General features: G+C 36.3%; 1 protein-coding gene across 3 annotated transcripts in view; it reads right to left on the bottom strand.

Annotated features, from left to right (window-relative positions):
- Nucleotides 1-17,897, bottom strand: part of MYH10 (myosin heavy chain 10) — a 144,952-nt gene that overhangs the window by 115,933 nt on the left and 11,122 nt on the right. For all 3 annotated transcript variants that reach the window (XM_046675209.1, XM_046675210.1, XM_046675208.1), the window contains exons 3-4: nt 7,382-7,538; nt 545-572 (exon numbers count right to left, since the gene is read on the bottom strand). In XM_046675209.1, the coding sequence (XP_046531165.1) occupies nt 545-572; nt 7,382-7,538 (185 nt within the window). The remainder of the gene's footprint in view (nt 1-544; nt 573-7,381; nt 7,539-17,897) is intronic.

The following is a 17,897-nucleotide window of genomic DNA, read 5'->3' as shown; positions in this document are numbered from 1 at the left end:
AATTCATCCAGTTCTAAGTTCACGCCCACATCTCTACCTTAATTCAGCACCCTCTCTGGCCTAGGTAACTGAACAGCCTCCTAACTGGTCTTGCTATTTCAACTCTTACTCTAATCCATTTTCCACACTGTAGCCAAAATGATCTTTTTAATGTGCAAATCTAATCATTTCCTGCCATGGATATTGTTTTATTCAACCGGGACATGCTAGTACTTAGCACACAGTACACAGGCACATTATCAATAATGTTTATTGGGTAATAAGGATAAAATACTGAAATGTGCAATAGGTCAACTCTTACACATACAAACTAAAGATATAAGCTTCACAGATTAACATTATGAAATGAGTGAAAAGCCCAGCTTGACAACCAAACAATAACATCAAATTTAAGCAATTTATATAATCTTAGTCTTAAAATGATAACTGCAAGGTTTACATCCAACTCTTAAAATTACTGCTCTACTCCCCCCCATACAAAAAAAAAATTGCTTTATTTTCCAACAGAATCAAAAACAAGTCTGAACATTCAACATTTACTTACGTGCAAAGAATTGACTGGTCCTCACGATCTATAAAACAAAACAAAACAAACAAAAAAAAGAAAGTGACCATTTGCCAGGTTTTAAAAATATTTGATATAATAAAGTTGCAGTAATAGCCTATAAAACATTAGTAACTCTCCTCCTCTCAGGCCAAGTTAACTCTTCCCCAGCCCTATTATATAGTCCTAAATCCAGTCAAATTCACTCATTATATTGCCAGATTCTTGGGGGGGGGGGGGGGGAGATAAAAAACAACCTGGGCTTAGAAGATTTTACATGCCTCTCCAACCTTGATTCTCAAACTCTGCTGCATATCAAACTCAACTGGCGAGCTTTATAAAAATGTACTTCCTGGAGCTCCACCCTCACTATGTCATTCTCAGGGGGCCATGGGCTGAAAATCCCTCTTTAAGTAAGTTTCCCAGTGATTCTGATGGCCAGGCCTGGAAACCACTGCCTTTCAGAATGGCTTCAAGATTCCCCACAACCAGAGAGGAATCATTACTAATTTGACCTTAAAGGAGGGAAAAAAGTATCAAACACTGAAAGGAAGGTTGAAGGAGGATTAACATCTATATTAGGTTTAACCACTGTCTCAAGACAAAATGTTATATATACCAAAAACAATCAAAGAATGTACAATGAAAAAATCTGCATGATTTTAAATTGATTAATGATTTAGGTATGCAGCTCAATTTTTCAAACGAGAAGAAGAAATTCAAATCCACATCTAGCCCATGGATAAAATCCCCAGTGTAGGATGTATGATTTCCAATCACTTATGGGCATTAATATCTATTTTACAGATGAGAAATGTTCCTCAAGGAGGTTAGTGGATCCTCTCAAGTTACAGAGCTCCTGAGGGGCAAGGATGCTGGGGTGGGAACCCGGCCTGCCCGCCTCCAATGCCTGTGTTCTTAACACTACTGACCGAGTTTGCCATTGCTTCTAAAGGAACTGTGGTCCTGGGGCCTGGCCCAGGTAGCCTTCTCGTCAGTCCCTATGCTGTGCTTGCTTTTCCTCTGGGGATGCCATCAGGGGCCCAGCGAGGATCTCATAGTAGTTCAGGCATAGCTAACTTTCATGAAAGAAAAACAAATAGTTCATGCACTACGTCATGCTCTTCATATCATGTTATTAAAATAAACAAATCCATTCATATAGTTTATGTGTATTCACATATTCTATGTTATACAAAGAATCTATTACTGCCCAGCTCTTCAACTCTAATCTAACTCCTAATAGCCTTTAACTACTGTTTTATCCTTCCTCTGGCCGCACAGGCAGCATAGCTGATGTCTGCCTCCTTTATTCATTCCCAGAGGTCATGCCATACCCTTTCTTCGACACACTCTTCCCAGATCCACAACCACTTGGATATCTATCTCCACATGTCCTTTCGTGCTCAGCTCAGCTGTGTCTTCTCTGGGGAACCGTCCCAGACACTCTCTCAGGATCCTCACTGTTTCCTTCTTTTAATCATATTTCACAATTAGACAAACAATACTGCCAATTGCCTGCCCACTCGAATGTGCTGCCTGAGATCAGAGACTGTCTCATTATTTTATTCCCAGCATTAAGAGTTAGCCTTAGTTAGGGGGGCTGAGAAATTCAGTGCTAGACACCACGCTGGGCACTGGCAAGACAGTGGGAACCGGAATCTTCCGTTCTACTTCCAGCTCTGCCACAAACTATGTATCTGTAACTGAGGCATTGATTCCCTGCTGGTCTCAGGCTCTTCACCTATAAACTAGGATTTTACGAAGTCTTTACTTCTTCACTCTAAATATGAACCCTCAGACACCTAAATTTCCCTGGTCTGAGCAGTTTCTACAGAACTCCTCTACACCAAGTTTTTATGGCTTTTCTAAAGTGGTTGACACATTAAAGAAACCAAAACACACACACAAAATTAACCAAAATTAAACTGCCTCCTCATTCATTCAGAACAGCTTTCTTCCTGCATCTGTATATGCTATTATTATTGTCTGAAATTTGAGACCTACACAACCACCATCTACCCTTCAAACCTGCTCCCTACTTCATTCCCCCATGCTTTTCACCACACCACATCCCCACTCCTAAAACCAAAAAACAGAACAAAACAACTCTCTTCTGGCCAGACCCGCCTGTTACGTCTGGTCTCGTATTAGCTTTGGGCCTCAGTTTCACTGTGAGGACAATAAAGGGCCGGGCTTGCCAACCTCTAAGATTCTCTGTAGGATTAAACGATTCCTCCCTCTGTTGCACTGCATCCTCGTCATTTTTCAAGGACTAACTTAAGCACTACAATAGTTTACAATTTTACTCTTTGTACTCTAAAAATCAGTAAACGTCACCAGGCAGCCTTACAGTAATATTTAAAGGTAACAGTTTTACTTTAAAAAATGCAACTAGCATTCTAAAAAGTAGAGACTTGCTTGATAGCTCAGTATTTTCCAAAGCACCTCCCAAAAATCACATACGGAAGTACTTAGTAAATCCACGTTGAATTAAATCATATTTTCAACAGTGAAAAAGGTTTCGAACCAATGACCTCAGCTTCTACCTTAAACAACTAGAAAAGAGCAAAGCAAACCCAAAGTAAGTAGAAGGGAAATGTATAGAACAGAAATCAATGAAATGGAAAACAGAAAGAAGGAAAAAAAATCAATGAAGCCAAATGCTGGTTCTTTGAGAAAACCAATAAAATTGATAAACCTCTAGCCAAACTGATCAAGAAAAAGACACAAATTACCAATATCTGGAATAAGAAAGGGATCACCACTATAGATCCCATAGGTACTAAAAGGATAATAAGGAAATATTAGGAAGCACTTCATGTAAAAAAATTTGACATTTAAATTTCTTTAAAAGATATAAACTACTAAAGCACACTCAAGAAGAAATAACAACCTGAGAAGCCCTATATCTATTAAAGATAACTGAATCTGTGAAACTAATAGGGTATGTCAATTATCCTTAATAAAGAAAAATCGAATTTGTAATTAAAAACCTTCCCACAGAGAAAAAAGACCTTCACTGGTGAATTCTAAAAAAGATTTAAAGAAAAAGATAATGCCAATTCCATATAAACTTTCAGAAAATTGAAGAGAAACATTTCCCAACCCATTCATACATACAAGACTTACTCTAATACTAAAATCAAAAAAAGACATTATAATAAAAGAAAATAATATACAAATATCTCTCATAAACAAGGACACAAAAATTCTTAACAAAATGTTAATGAAGCAAATCCAATAATATACAAAAAAGATAATACATATGATGAGCAGTGGTGTCTATCCTGGGAATGCAAGGTTAGCTCAACATCCAAAAGGTAAACAATCTAATTCACTAGAGAAGAAAAAGATACGATCATCTGAATGGATGTAGAAAAAGCATTTGATAAAACTCAACACCCATTCATGATTAAAAAAAAAAACAGCAGGGGGCCTTCCCTGTGGCCGAGTGGTTAAGTTCGTGGGCTTTGCTTTGGGCGGCCCAGTGTTTCACCAGTTCGAATCCTGGGCGCGGACATGGCACCGCTCACCAAGCCATGATGAGGCAGCATCCCACATGCCACAACTAAAAGGACCCACAACTAAAAACACACAACTATGTACCGGGGGGCTTTGGGAGAAAAAGGAAAAATTAAAAAAATCTTATAAAGAAAAACAAACAGCAAACTAAGACTACAAGGGAATTTCATCAACCTGATAAAGGGCATGTACCAAAAACTCTACAGTTAACCTTATCCTTAATGGTGAAAACTGAACACTGTCCCCCTGAGATCAGGAACAAAGCAAGGATGTCTGCTCTCATGGCATCTACTCAACATCACAAGGCAAGAAAACAAATTAAAAGCATAGAATTGGAAAAGAAGAAACAACTATGGCTCTATTTGCAGAGGACATGATTGTCTACACAGAAAATCCCAAAGAAGCTACAAAAAAACTTTCCAGAATAAGTGAGTACTGCAAGGTCTCAAAATATGTCAATATATACTTAAAAAATAATATCTCTACAAATTAACAGTGAACAACTGGAAATTAAAAGGTTTTAATTTAACACTAAAGAACATGAAATGGTTAGTTATATTAAGGTATACGTTATACTTAGGCATAAATTTTACAACAACTGTGTTTGTGATTTTTGCAATCAAGTTTTATGTCCAAGAACTTTACTTTCATTCAGTCAGTCAATGAATATTTCTTGAGCAACTACTATGTGCCAGGCACCCTCTGCATTTCATTGATACAGTATCCTCTAGAAGCCAAACTGAAGAAAAGAACAAGCTATGGTCTGTTTTTTGTATCAAAAAAACAAAGTGTTGAGTGGGACTATATGCTTTGAATCCTCTGCATGGTCCCCTCTCTACTAAGATCCCCTTCATAGACCCAGTGACATTTAGCTCTATTTGCTCACATTTGTAATTGAAAACCTCGATTGATCAGCATTGGCAGGTGGTATGAGCTTTATCAGCAACTGTATGTGCTATTGTCTGACTATCCTAGCAGATGTCCCAACCCAATGGATTTGTGGTGTATATCAGCAGGTCATCCCTCACTTACAGAATGCAATACAATGGAACTGCTTGGGGGCGAGGGGTTGTTTTTATTTTCTGTATCAAACTTTTAAATTATTACATAATCAAAACTACCAACTAATTCTTTTTAACTTTCACAAGCAATTTTATTATTGTGGATAAGAATACGTCACATCGCCTTGGTTTTGAATCTTAGCTCATACCTCTTACTATCTACATTTTCTTGGTCAAGTTTTTAACTTTTTTGTGCCTCAGTAAAATAGGGTTAGAAATTCTATTTACTCTATAGGATTGTTGTTATGGATTAAATAATACACATAAACCATTCAGTCCAGTGCCTGGCACACAGAAACATTCAATAAATGTTCATTCTAGCATTAATGATGATATTAATAATACAGTATGCTGGTAAGCCACATCTTTCTCATTCTGTATCCGTACAGTTGGTTTGGGAACCCAGTAATGGTACATTAACATTTATCCCTGTTAATTATTTTGTTAGATTCAATTCCCCACTCGAGTTGTCAAGATATTTTAAAAAATTATTTCTTCTTCATCAAACATACTTATTTTCCCTCCCAGTTTCATGCCATCTATAAATTTTATGAGCATGCATGCCAATCTTTAAGTATATTTATAAAAATGTCAGAAAGAGCACAAACCGTTTGGCGCACACTCTGACAAACCTGCCCAACCTCAAGTGTGAATCAATACCTCGAGTGCAACTTTTCAGCATGGTCAAGAGGTTATCATGGAAGACTACGGAATGCCATGCAGAAGTCCTACTGCTCTGTTAACACTTTCTACTGTATTTCCCTTCCTACTAAACTAATGCAGTGAATATTTTCATGTTGTCCTTAGACTGTTAACAATAGGTTCCAGAATCTTTCCTGGCAAGTATGTTAAGCTCAGCAGTCTAGAGCTTCTTCCCCCTTTTAAAAACTAGAATTATATATGTGAGACGATCCCAGCCTTCTGGAAACTCCCCTTCTATATAATACTTCAAAGACTAGAGGGTCAGCAATTTCAATTGTGAGAACATATTTGTTGAGACAAGGAAATATGGCTTCAATTAGGGAAGGAGTGTACTTTCTCCAATTTCTTCTCCCATATAAGGCAAAGTCTGCTCATTCATACAAATGCTTTTCTGCATATAAAGATTATTCTTAACAGAAACACAGAATGGAAAACAAAGAAGCTGGCGCTTCTCCTTTCTCCATTATCTAACAATTTATCACACCCGTAGCCATTTCTTAGTATTCTTTGTCTCTGAACCTAAGACAGGTTATTACATTTAATCTTTTTTAAGCCTAAACTGATTTTTGATAGTGAACCTGTCCTTACCAATCTATGACACTTTCTAGTCTGGAAGTACTTCCTGTTCGCCTCAGAGGACCTGGTATATAACAAGTATCCAAACAAAACTTTAAGTAGGAAATGGATACCGTACTTTATTAATTCCTTCACACCGCCCTTCAGACCCAGTCACCCAGACAGCCTTTTCAGGACCTGCAATTGGATGACAGTGGATGCAGCAAATAATGTTTTCTGAAGATCATGGAGCTACTATGTAAGAACTGCATAGATTATACCTTACAGAATTTATTCTTTAAAAAATAAAAGGAGCCAAGATGGAGAGTTACTATAGAAGACTTCACATAGCCTAGGAAGCTCCTTTAACACGGTCTTTTTGAGCAATAATGTTAAATGCATTCAAAACTGCTATATTCTGGTTTTCAAAAAAAGTGTCCCTCTACAAACGATTGTGTCTAAAGCCATGATTCAAATGAATGACTCTGCAAATTTATATTTCATTCTAAATCCAAAAGAAAAAAATCAAAATCAACAACTCAATACACGCTTTCTAACTTTTGTTCTTTCCTTTTACATGCATTTAAATGAGAAATATTTTATAATCTTTCTCCCCTCAATGAAAGCATCAACCTTTTCTATTATCCTTCCAGTCAGCTTTAAAACCTAATGCAATAGAGCTTTGATTATACTGGCTTGTGGTAGAGATCAAATGTATAAAAAAACTAGATGCTTTTTAACATAAAAATTAACATGAAGTAGTTATGAAGCAACAAACATACTTAACCAGCTTCCTATAGAAAATGGCCACATTGCCCACTCTAATCTTAAGAATTCATAATTTTTCTACAATAAACATTTATTACTTTTCTTGTTAATCTTTAAAAAAACAAAACCCCAAAGCCCTTTGTAGAAGAGATTAGAGACATTTAAAAAAACACTAAATTACATTTAAGAAATTCTGAGTATTTAGCGTTCTAACATTTCCAGTTACCTTGAAGCATGCATCTGTAAGCAGATTCAGATATGGCATAGATGTGTGGAGGCATCTCGTGACGTTTCTTCCCTCTGTACATTTCAATAATATTCTCAGAGTAAATTGGAAGATTCTTGTAAGGATTTATGACTACACAGAAGAGTCCAGAATAAGTCTAGAATAAAAATAAAATACAGTGTTAAGAAAAAAACCTGCATATATCAGACAGACAGAAAACACACAGGAATTTGACCAGGGACTATCATTTGGATAATTAATCTATCATCAAAATTAAATCTAGTGCATGATGGGCAATTCCAAACCACAAGCAGTTCTATGATAGTTTATTAAGTGGCACTGTCCTGGATTAAGTCACTTCATCTGTAAAACAGAAATAATAATACACGCATCAGAACTTCACAGGCTACTGTAAGGTTCAAACAATCTGTTATTTGCCTTTTCACACTCATTCTTTCCCAAGTGTACAAAGTATCAAAAGTTCATTAATGTCGTTTCAGATTCCACATTCCAACTAATCTTTAAGAAAATACCATTTGTTAAATTTGGGGAGAGATTCAAAGAAGAATATCCACAATTATCTGAAAAGGCGATTATTAAAGAGATTTGCAAAAATGTAACTTTTCATTCTTCTAATGTTTTTGTTTTGGAAAATAGTTTTTTCATAAAAGACAACTTACTTGTGTTAACTTATACCTTTTTTTAAATTGAATTTGTTTAAGTAAATAATAAACGGTTATTTTTAAATGAACTGATAAATATTTAAAAAATACGTTTGATTTCTAATACAGTAAATATTGATAAATATAACCCACATAAGCAAAAGCTTTATGGGGGGGTCCTCAATAGTTTTTAAGAGCTGCTAGTCTGGAAGACAGAAACTTTCCTGATCAGTATGATAATCATTACTCAGAACTGATACTATGAACACTTTTGACTTTTGGGTTTTTAAAACTCACATAGAATGATTTCTGAGAATAATCTACAAAATTGACCCTGGGAACTATGGAAAAACAGAACAGTTAGAATCGCTGTTAGAATCTCCAGTCCTCAGAAGGACCGAAGGCATCTGGAAAGGACACTCAGTTGTATTATGAAGCAGACCTTTTATTTAAGGTGATGTGGGAAGACCAAATCTAAAGACAACCGGACCCTAACGAAGGCTGAGGATTCAGCATCAGGGCCTGCTTCCCCAGGGAGCACTGAGAGCGATTCTAACCAACAGCTGTGTTCATGAAGGCTGAAACCCTTGGCAGTTGCCACCAGAAGGCACTCTAGAGACCACTCTATTTTGAATACCGCAGTTACTAACGCTGAAACAAGAGAATGAAAGCCTGCCAAAAAAGTTAAGCGATCAGAACCACCTCTCTAGCCGTTCTCCTTGTATCTTTCCTTAACTCACAATTGCAGGCTGGGACGTGGAATGCACTTCCTACCTAGATTAGGGGTTGACAAGAGGACAAAAGGCAAAGGCCTCTGCCCTAAGTTCACTGACCTGGGCTGTCTGCCTCACTTCTGAACTGGCCAGATGGACATCTGTCCCTGTTTGCCTGAGCCCAGAGAAATTCCTTGCCCCTCCCTTGCTGACCGCTTAGGTCTTCAGACTGCTGGCTTTCTCATGCATCCAGCACACACCTCAGACAACCCTGCTAGCTCTTGGGCTTCCCACACCATCTTGGCACTTTCTCCCATTCAAGTCTCTTGTCTAACTAGTCCAGCCTCTCTCTGACACCCATACGACAAAACAGCAGTGAAAGACAATAAAAACAAAGATTTTATGAAAGGTGAGAAAACTAAGCAGAGGCAACCTGAATATTTTAATTTTTTATTAACATACAGTAAAATTAACAAATCATACTATACCTCTTGATGAATTTTTCTATATACAACTTCATTTTTTCACTCAAAAATTAGATCACACTCTATTCATGAAGCTACAGATTCCATACTTCATTTTTATAAGTGGCAAATAATTACAGACTGGCAAAAAAAAAAGGCCTAAGAAAGCTAAAACACGCAAATTCAATTTAATTCCCATAGCACGTATGGTATGGTAACACATCATAACAATGACACTGTTAATCAGATATAATTCCAACATGTGTGTCTGCCATGTGTTGGGTACTTTTCTGAGGACTAGGATTACAAAGATGAGTAAGCCTCACAAATATGAGTAAGTCATCAAAAAACAAGCCTAAATAACCCTCAGTATTCTGGGCTTGCCAAAGAGGGACAGTAATAAATGTTCAGGTGGAAATATTATTAAATCTAAGGGCTTTTAAAGAGCCAACTTTTAACTATCTAGAAAATTAGCTCAAATGTTGGCTCCTGCATAACTGATAACTGAACCAATACTTTATCACTTTTGTCTTCCTCAAGGTGCATGGTAGGAGGGCAACATGTTGTTAAAATAATTTCTCTGAGATCTTAAAGTTCAAATTAAACTTCATGAAGTATTTGAATACACACACAAGATATTAAGCACTTCAAGAAACATACGCTTTAGGTATGAAGACAATAAATATATATTAAATAAACAAAAGACAATATAAGGCATTAAAAAGAGAGTGGTACAAAAAGAGAAAGAGAAAGATGAACAGGTTTTAGAAATAGTAAAGAAACTGCGGAGCAGAACACCCAACAAACTCCAGGCACTGAAAGTCGCAGCCATCTTGTCAGAAACTATAAAACTAGGTAAAAAATTCAGACCTAGATGCTCTTTGATGTCCTTTTTAAAGACTTAGGTCAAAAGCAGGGATAAAGGAATTTCTATTAAAATAATAGCGTAAAACTTTGTGGCAGGATATATCCAAGACTAAATGAGAAGAATAGTCTAGCTGAAAATTATACCACGGGATGTGAGACATAAGAGCCAAGAAAATCAAACTGAACAATTTATATTTTGTCCTCTATAGGTGATTAGGTATTAGAGGTTCAGGAGAGAAGAGCAACGGAAGGAAGGAGGCATTTTTGAAAAAGTATAAATCTGGCAGCCATATGGAAAATAGATTGAAGAGGCAAGAAGTGAGAAGCAGGAAGTGGAGACGCTGGAAGAGACCTGGCACAGTAACAGGGCCTAGATGAGGGAAAAGGCAGCACAGAAACGGAGATGGGTGAGTCACGGAGAAAGCTGGAGGGAGACGCAACAGCACTCACCAACTGAATACAGAACAACCATTTAAGACACAAGATCAAGATGACGCCAAAGTTTTCAAGCTTTAGAGACTGGAAAAGTTACTGATGGACAGGAAAACAATTTGATTTGTGGGACAAGATAATGACTCCCCTTTTAACATATCGAGATTGCAGTATGTTAAAAGGGGACGCGTTGCAGTAGGTGAGCTCAGTTGAACGCCTGTGGGCAGCTGGAAATACTGGATTGCTAAAGCCATGAGAAAACTCTAAGGGACTGCAGAGGCTTGAAGGGTAAGTTTGCAGACCTTTAAGATACCAGGTAACGGTATTATATACCTTACCGAAGAGAGACAGACACAAATATTTGCACAACAAAACTTGTAGTTTTTAAGACATGCTATGCTGCTTTATGCCTCCAGGCTTCCTACATGCTAATCGCTCTGCCTGGAATGCCCATCTCCTGTCTAGGCCTGGGAAATTTTATCCATCCTTGAAGTGTCAGGACTCTGTTTAAGAAAGCAGGAATATGTGTATACATTTTCATAGATTCAAAGGATTAGAAGATCAGGAAACAGAGGCAAGCGCTGACGTCACGCGATGGAGCAGAGATCAGGAACAGGGCACTGAACTGGCAGCATCACACAAACCTGCATCCCAACTGCAACTCTCAGAAGAAATCAGACCACCACCCAAAAGGAAAGGGGAGAAGAAGGAGCAGCTCACTCACACCATCTGCAAACGCTGTACCTGGATAAATTCACGCATGCTTAAAAAAAATAAAACATCTATGTAACGAGGGAAAGAGTATCATCCAGAGGTTTCAGAGAAAGAAATTACCTGGAAATTATCTATAAAATAAGCTAAAAGGAAACTTTAGGAAATAGATTTAAAGCTGCAACAGAATATAGCATAATATGGACTCTACACGTTGGAACAGAAATGCATAAGGAAAAAAAGAAGTGCCCAAGGCAAGGAGAGACTATAAGGAATCACCTGAAATACTAAAAAATTAAAACTCAGAGTGGAGGAAAAAAGAGCAAAATGGATATCAGGAAAGCAGGTGATAGAATGGACACATTTATTCTGAGAAAGCTTCCTTCTTAAAGAAAAATAGAACAAAGACAAGATAATAAAAGAAAAAGAAGGCACAGAGTTAAAACCAAAAAAAAAAAAATAGTACTTGGAGGACAGATGACTATGGAGAGAAGAGAAAGAACTAGAATGTTAATCATTATTGCTTCTTTGGGGGGAAAAAGGCTAAAATTCTGTAAAAAGAACGAGAATCTAAAATAAAGTTGAAGAAAACTTTTGTGTGCGTGTAGGAGGGAGGTAATATATATTGAGTTAAAAAGAATTCACCAGGCTAATAAACACAGAAGGAGTGAAGGCATTAGACTACCACCATGGGGCAGCCCCTAATGAAATAACAGATCTGGACAATGCTGAGCAAAGGCTGCTGAAACCTTCAGTGAATGACAGACAAGGACACTCCCAATGCACAAACCAGGCTGACAAAACCCAAACTGACTCTCTACTGACTCACTGGTCAATCTCAGCATCGCGAAGTGAGAGACAACCCGGCATTACGTGCCTCCTGAATCCGAATCTGATCAAGCCTCTGGATCCAACTATCAGGTTATAGGAAGCACCACAGGAATGCAATCAACAAAATCCAGAACATGGGAAATTCTACAGCACAACTGACCTTGTTTCTTCAAATAAAAAAATACAATGACAGAAACATAGAGTAGAAGTGACATTAACACCCTATTACAATATATTGACCTTGTTTGGATCCTGAATTGAATAGACCAACTACAATAAACATTTATGAGACATTAGGAGAATCTGAAAGTGACTGAATATTTGATGATACAGAATTATTGTTATTTCTTTTTTAGGCAGATAATAGTCACAAATCCCAAAAGCTGTTGCTAAGAAGCAAGAAGCTGAGCAGAGCTTTCAGCAGCATGCAAAGCCAAGAGAACAAAACTTCAAGAGTTCCCACCACCCAAGAGGAGGGCAAACACCCTGGGTTTTCAGTTGGGACCCTGACAACTACACCCTGAGTTAAGATATACCAGAAACAGAGCGGCCTTCACACAGCCTGATGCCCAGCTGGGAAGGATGTCAATCCCTGACTGGTGTACATGTGCTGTTCCCCCTTAGCCTAACTGCCTGCCCAGAGCAAAACTCTACAATGAGCTTAACATCATCCAGAGCCTCAAATAACCTTCACAATTTCTTAAAGACAATAACTGGCACATAAGGCAACAGTTATGACCAAAATCCAAGATAATCTGGATCCCCTGTGAGTCTATTTTTATTGCCTTGTATTATTATCTTGGATAATAATATGTTGAAGTAATTAAAAGACATGATTGAAAATTTTGGCAGAGAATTGGAAACTATTAAAAGAAAACCCAAATGAAAATTCTAAAACTGAAAAACAGAGAACTGAAATTAAGAATTTAATGGATGTGTTTAATTAACAGCAAATTACATACAGCTGAAGAAAGAATTAGTTACTTAACATTTTAATCAGAAGCAAATATCCAGACTGAAGTCTAAGGAAAAGAGGATGAAAATATAGAAGAATGTGAGAGATATAAGGGGCATGGTGAAAGGGTCTGACATACAAGGTATTTAAGTCCAAGAAAGAGAAAAGAGAGAATGGAGCAGAAGCAGTATCTGAAGAGATAATGGCTAAAAATTTTCCAGAACTCAAAAAAGACATCAAGCCACAGATTCAAAAATGCTACAAACTCCAAGCAGAACACTCCAAGCAGAACATAGGAAAGAAAACTTTACCTAGGCACAGCAGTGTAAAACCGCTGAAAACCAAAGACAAAGAGAAGATTTTAGAAACAGCTAGTGGGAAAAATACAGATTACCTTCAAAGGAATTAGCAATAAAACTATAAGCTGAATTCTCAGTAGAAAAAGATGGAAGGCAGAACACAAGGCAATGGTATCTTCATAGGGCTGAAAGGAAATAACTGCCTTTGAATTCTAAATCCAGGAAAAAACCAACTTCAAAAACGAAGGAGAAAGAAAGACACTGTCAGACAAATAGAGAGACCTTTTCTAGAAGAAAAGATGGAAGCTAAGAGATGTAGAAAAAAACGAAAAGCAACAGAAAGTAAATAGATAAAACTAAATGGATGCTGACTGTATTAAGAAAGTAATAAGTATCTTGTGGATTTTAAAATATAAATATATGTAAACATAAACAACAGCATGTAAGTTTGGGAGGGAGGAGACAATGGAGAGCGAGCGCTCTGAGGTCCCTTCAGCACCCATGACGGGTGAGAGTTCTGGTTTCTATCAGCCTTCAATAGCTCCAGGATGCATGTTAGAATACATAACCACTAAGAAAATAACTAAGAGAACAGAAGAAATATACAGCTAACAAGCTAAGAGGTGAAAAGAGAGAATAATAAAAATTACCTATTCCAAAAAGGAGATATAAAGGAAAGAGGCCAAAAGCACAGAGCAGGTGGGACAAAGAGAAAGCAATGGGTCAGCTGTAGATTTACACTGAAATTTTAGTCACTACTTTACATGTATATAAGCTAAATATTCTAATTAAAATAGTAATATTGTCAGATTAGGGACAAAAAATAACAACTATAGGCTGTTTATAAGAGACCTACCTTAGGTATAAAGACACAGAAAAGTTGAATGTAAAATTCTGGAAAACAACAAACCATGCAATCACTAAGGAAATAAAAAAGTTAATACTAATATCAGACAAAATAAACTCTGCAAGAAGCATTGCTAAAAATGAAGACCATTTCATGATGATTCACAAGAAAGATATAAAAATTCTGTATTTGTATACATGTGATAACATAGCTTCAACACGTACACAGCAAAAACACAACTAAAAAGAGAAAAAGACTTTAACAGTAACTGATAGAACAAGCAGACAAAAATTAAAAACCACAAGAATATGTAAGATTAAATGACACTACACATACAGGACACTGCGCCCAATAACCGCAGGATATACATATTTTTCAAGTGCACCATGACCTCTTATCCAAAGTGATCACACAATGGACCATAAAGCAAGTCTAACAAACTCCAAAGGACTGAAATAACTTCAGGGTGCGTTCTCTGACCAAAGGGGGACCATATTAGAACTATCAAAATACATAAATCTGAAAATCCCCTGTGTCTGCAAATTAAGCAATTTACTTCTAAATAACCCATGGATTTAAAGAAGACATCCTCATTATTTTGCACTGAACAATAATAAAAGTACAACATACTAAAACTTGTAGAATACAGCTAAAGCTTATTACTTAAACTTCTGGTGAGACTCAAAAAAAAAAAAAAAAAAAGGGTAGCGATCAGGAATGAAAGAGAACCTCACTACAAATTCCACAGAAAATAAGAGGATATTATGAACAACTTTATGCCAACAAATTTGAAAATTTAGATGAAACAAATTCCTAGAGAAACACAATTATCAAAACTGAAACAAGAAATTTAAAAATCTGAAAAGTTCTCTATCTATTAAAGAAAAACTTCCCCACAAAGAAAATTATATTGTTATTTTAAAAAGAAATAACATCAGGGCCAGCTCAGCGATGTCGTGGTTAAGTTTGAGCACTCCACTTCGGTGGCCCAGGGTTCACTAGTTCGGATCCCAGTGCAGACCTACATACCACTCATGAAGCCACGTTGTGGCGGCGTCCTACATACAAAATAGAGGAAGACTGGCAACAGATGTTAGCTCAGGGACAATCCTCCTCACCAAAAGAAAAAAAAAAATAAAGAGATAACATCAATCCTATCCAAACTCTTCTCAAGAACACACAATGATGAAATTCCCCTGATCCATTTTCCAAAACCAGCATAATCTTCATAGCAAAATATGACAAGGACATTACACAAAAGGAAAATTTTAAGCCAATCTCATTCGTGAACATAGATGCAAAAATCTTAAACAAAATATTAGCAAACAGAATCTAGAAATCTAATAATACATAAAAAGAACACTTGGTCCTTGCAAGGTTAGTTTAACACTCATAAATATATATAATTCACAATAACAAAACAGCCAGAAAAAATCACACTATCATCTCATTAGATGCTGGAAAAACATATGATAAATTAATATCCAATCAGGATTTTAAAAATTCATCCATTCAGGATAAAAACCAGAAATAGAAGGAAACTTCCCTTAATCAGATAAAGAATATTAAAAACAAAACAAAACTATAGCAAACATCATTCTTAATGGTGAAATGTTGAAAGCTTTCCCTCTGAGATCAGAAATGATACAAAGACGCCTCAGATCACCACTTCTATTCAACTAACATTTACCAAAGGTCCTAAATAGTACAATAAAGCAAGTAAACAAATGTATAAACATTGGAAAAGGAAAAATAAAACTGTCATTATATGCAGATAAGACAAGTATGGTCACAGAAAATCCAAAGACTCTTCAGCTAAACTATTATAATCAATAAGTAATCTCAGTAAGATTATTTATTTGTAAAAAACAACTGTATTTCTACATAATGGCAACAATTAGAAAATAACACTTAAAACATCATTTAAATAGTATCAAAAAAAATCAAATACTTAAAAACAAATCGAACAAATCTACACAACCACTACAAAGAAAACCATAAAACATATTGAGAAAAATTAATAAATAAATGGATGGGTATATCCCTGAACTAGAAGAGCATAATAAAGATCTCATTTCTCCCCCAAGTTGATGCACACGATCAACAAAATCCCCAATCAAAATTTCAACAAGGATGTGCTGTGTGTATGAAAAACTGACAAGCAGGCTCTAAAATTATACTGAAATGCAAAGGATGTAACAGCCAAAACAAATCCTAAAGAACAACAAATGAGACTTACCATCCTGGATACCAAGATATATCAAGAAAGCTGTAATAACTAAGACACCGTGATGTTAGCCCAAAGGTAGGCACACAGACCCATGAAACAGGAGAGGGAGTCAAGAACATAGTTATAAGCATCTGATTTATGACAAGGGTGGCACCTCAGAGCAGTGGAGAAAGGATTGTTTCAGTAAATCGTCCTCTTATTAAACTCTCAAAATAACTCGTTTGTGGGCTTCTGCTTCTTGCCGAAATTTGACTAAATCAGGTGTTATTTAGAAAAGCTGAAGATATGAGCAAAAGATATGCATATCTTATCACCCAGGAATTCCACTCCCAGTTATATACCTCACAGAAAGGCCCACTTATGTGCACCAGGCACACATCCTAGGCCGTTCACAGAAGCAACATTCATAATGTTCCCGTTTCCAAAGGGTAAAAAACAAATGTCCAAAAAACAGTTGAGTGAATAAACTGGATCAAAAATCTTACAATGGAATATTACACTCCAACAAAAATGAACTAAATACTCAAACTTTCTTATTTCAGGGCCCTTTGACATTCTTAGAAATTATTAAAGATCCCAAAGACGTTTTGTGTGTGCATGTGTGTGTGTATATATATATATATACACACTGTTTTTTAAATGTGTATTTATTCATTTTAAAACAACAATAAATATATGTTAATATGAATAACATTTCTTATGAAAAATAACCTTTTGTTTTCCAAAACAAAAGTGAAAAGAAGAGTGGTACTGTTTTATATTTTTGCAAATCTTTTATTGTCTGGCTTAATAGAAAACAGCTCAATTTTCCCTCCTTTCTGCATTCACTCTGTTGTGATACATTGTTTTGGTTGCAGCATATGAAGAAATCAGGCTTATACAGACACTTAGTTAGAAAGGGGAGTAGTAGCTTAACAGCCTTTTCAAGTAATTGTAGATATCCCTCTTTGATACTACACCAAAACTCCACAAGTGAGAATTTCTTAAAGATTAAGAAATGTGGCATCTTAACAAGGCATCTGAAACCCCAAGCACTGTGGCATCTGAAACTCCATCAACGAACTTTTCATATTCTGTACATTCATCAAATCCATTGGCCTATCTTGCATGTTGAATGACTCTTTTACCCAAGCATGATTTTGTAACACGTGCACATCATTTGGAAAACACCTATTCACTGAATTACGCAAGCCTTCCAAATGATGACATTAAAAAAAAATCATATTCATTAATCTCGCCACCTATCTCATCGGAAAGGTTTTTAACTATTGACAAGCTGTCAAGTTCACAGAGGTAGATAAAAGTTTCCCCAAATCCTAATTTTCATGCAAAAACTCAAATTTTATCATTGGCAACAAATATGCTTTTCTTTGAAGTGACAGGTTCACTGTGTTCATTTTCAAGAAAATGTCTGCCAAATACCCCAGTGTGAGCAACCTAGTTCATCTATCAGTCATTATATCAAATGAAAATGGTGTTCTATTAAAAAAGGATAAGTTTACTTT

The sequence above is a fragment of the Equus quagga genome, chromosome 11, assembly GCF_021613505.1.
Source record: "Equus quagga isolate Etosha38 chromosome 11, UCLA_HA_Equagga_1.0, whole genome shotgun sequence".
In the NCBI taxonomy this organism is placed as follows: domain Eukaryota; kingdom Metazoa; phylum Chordata; class Mammalia; order Perissodactyla; family Equidae; genus Equus; species Equus quagga.
The sequence above is the reverse complement of the archived record's forward strand: the minus strand, read 5'-3'. Positions and strand labels throughout refer to the sequence as shown.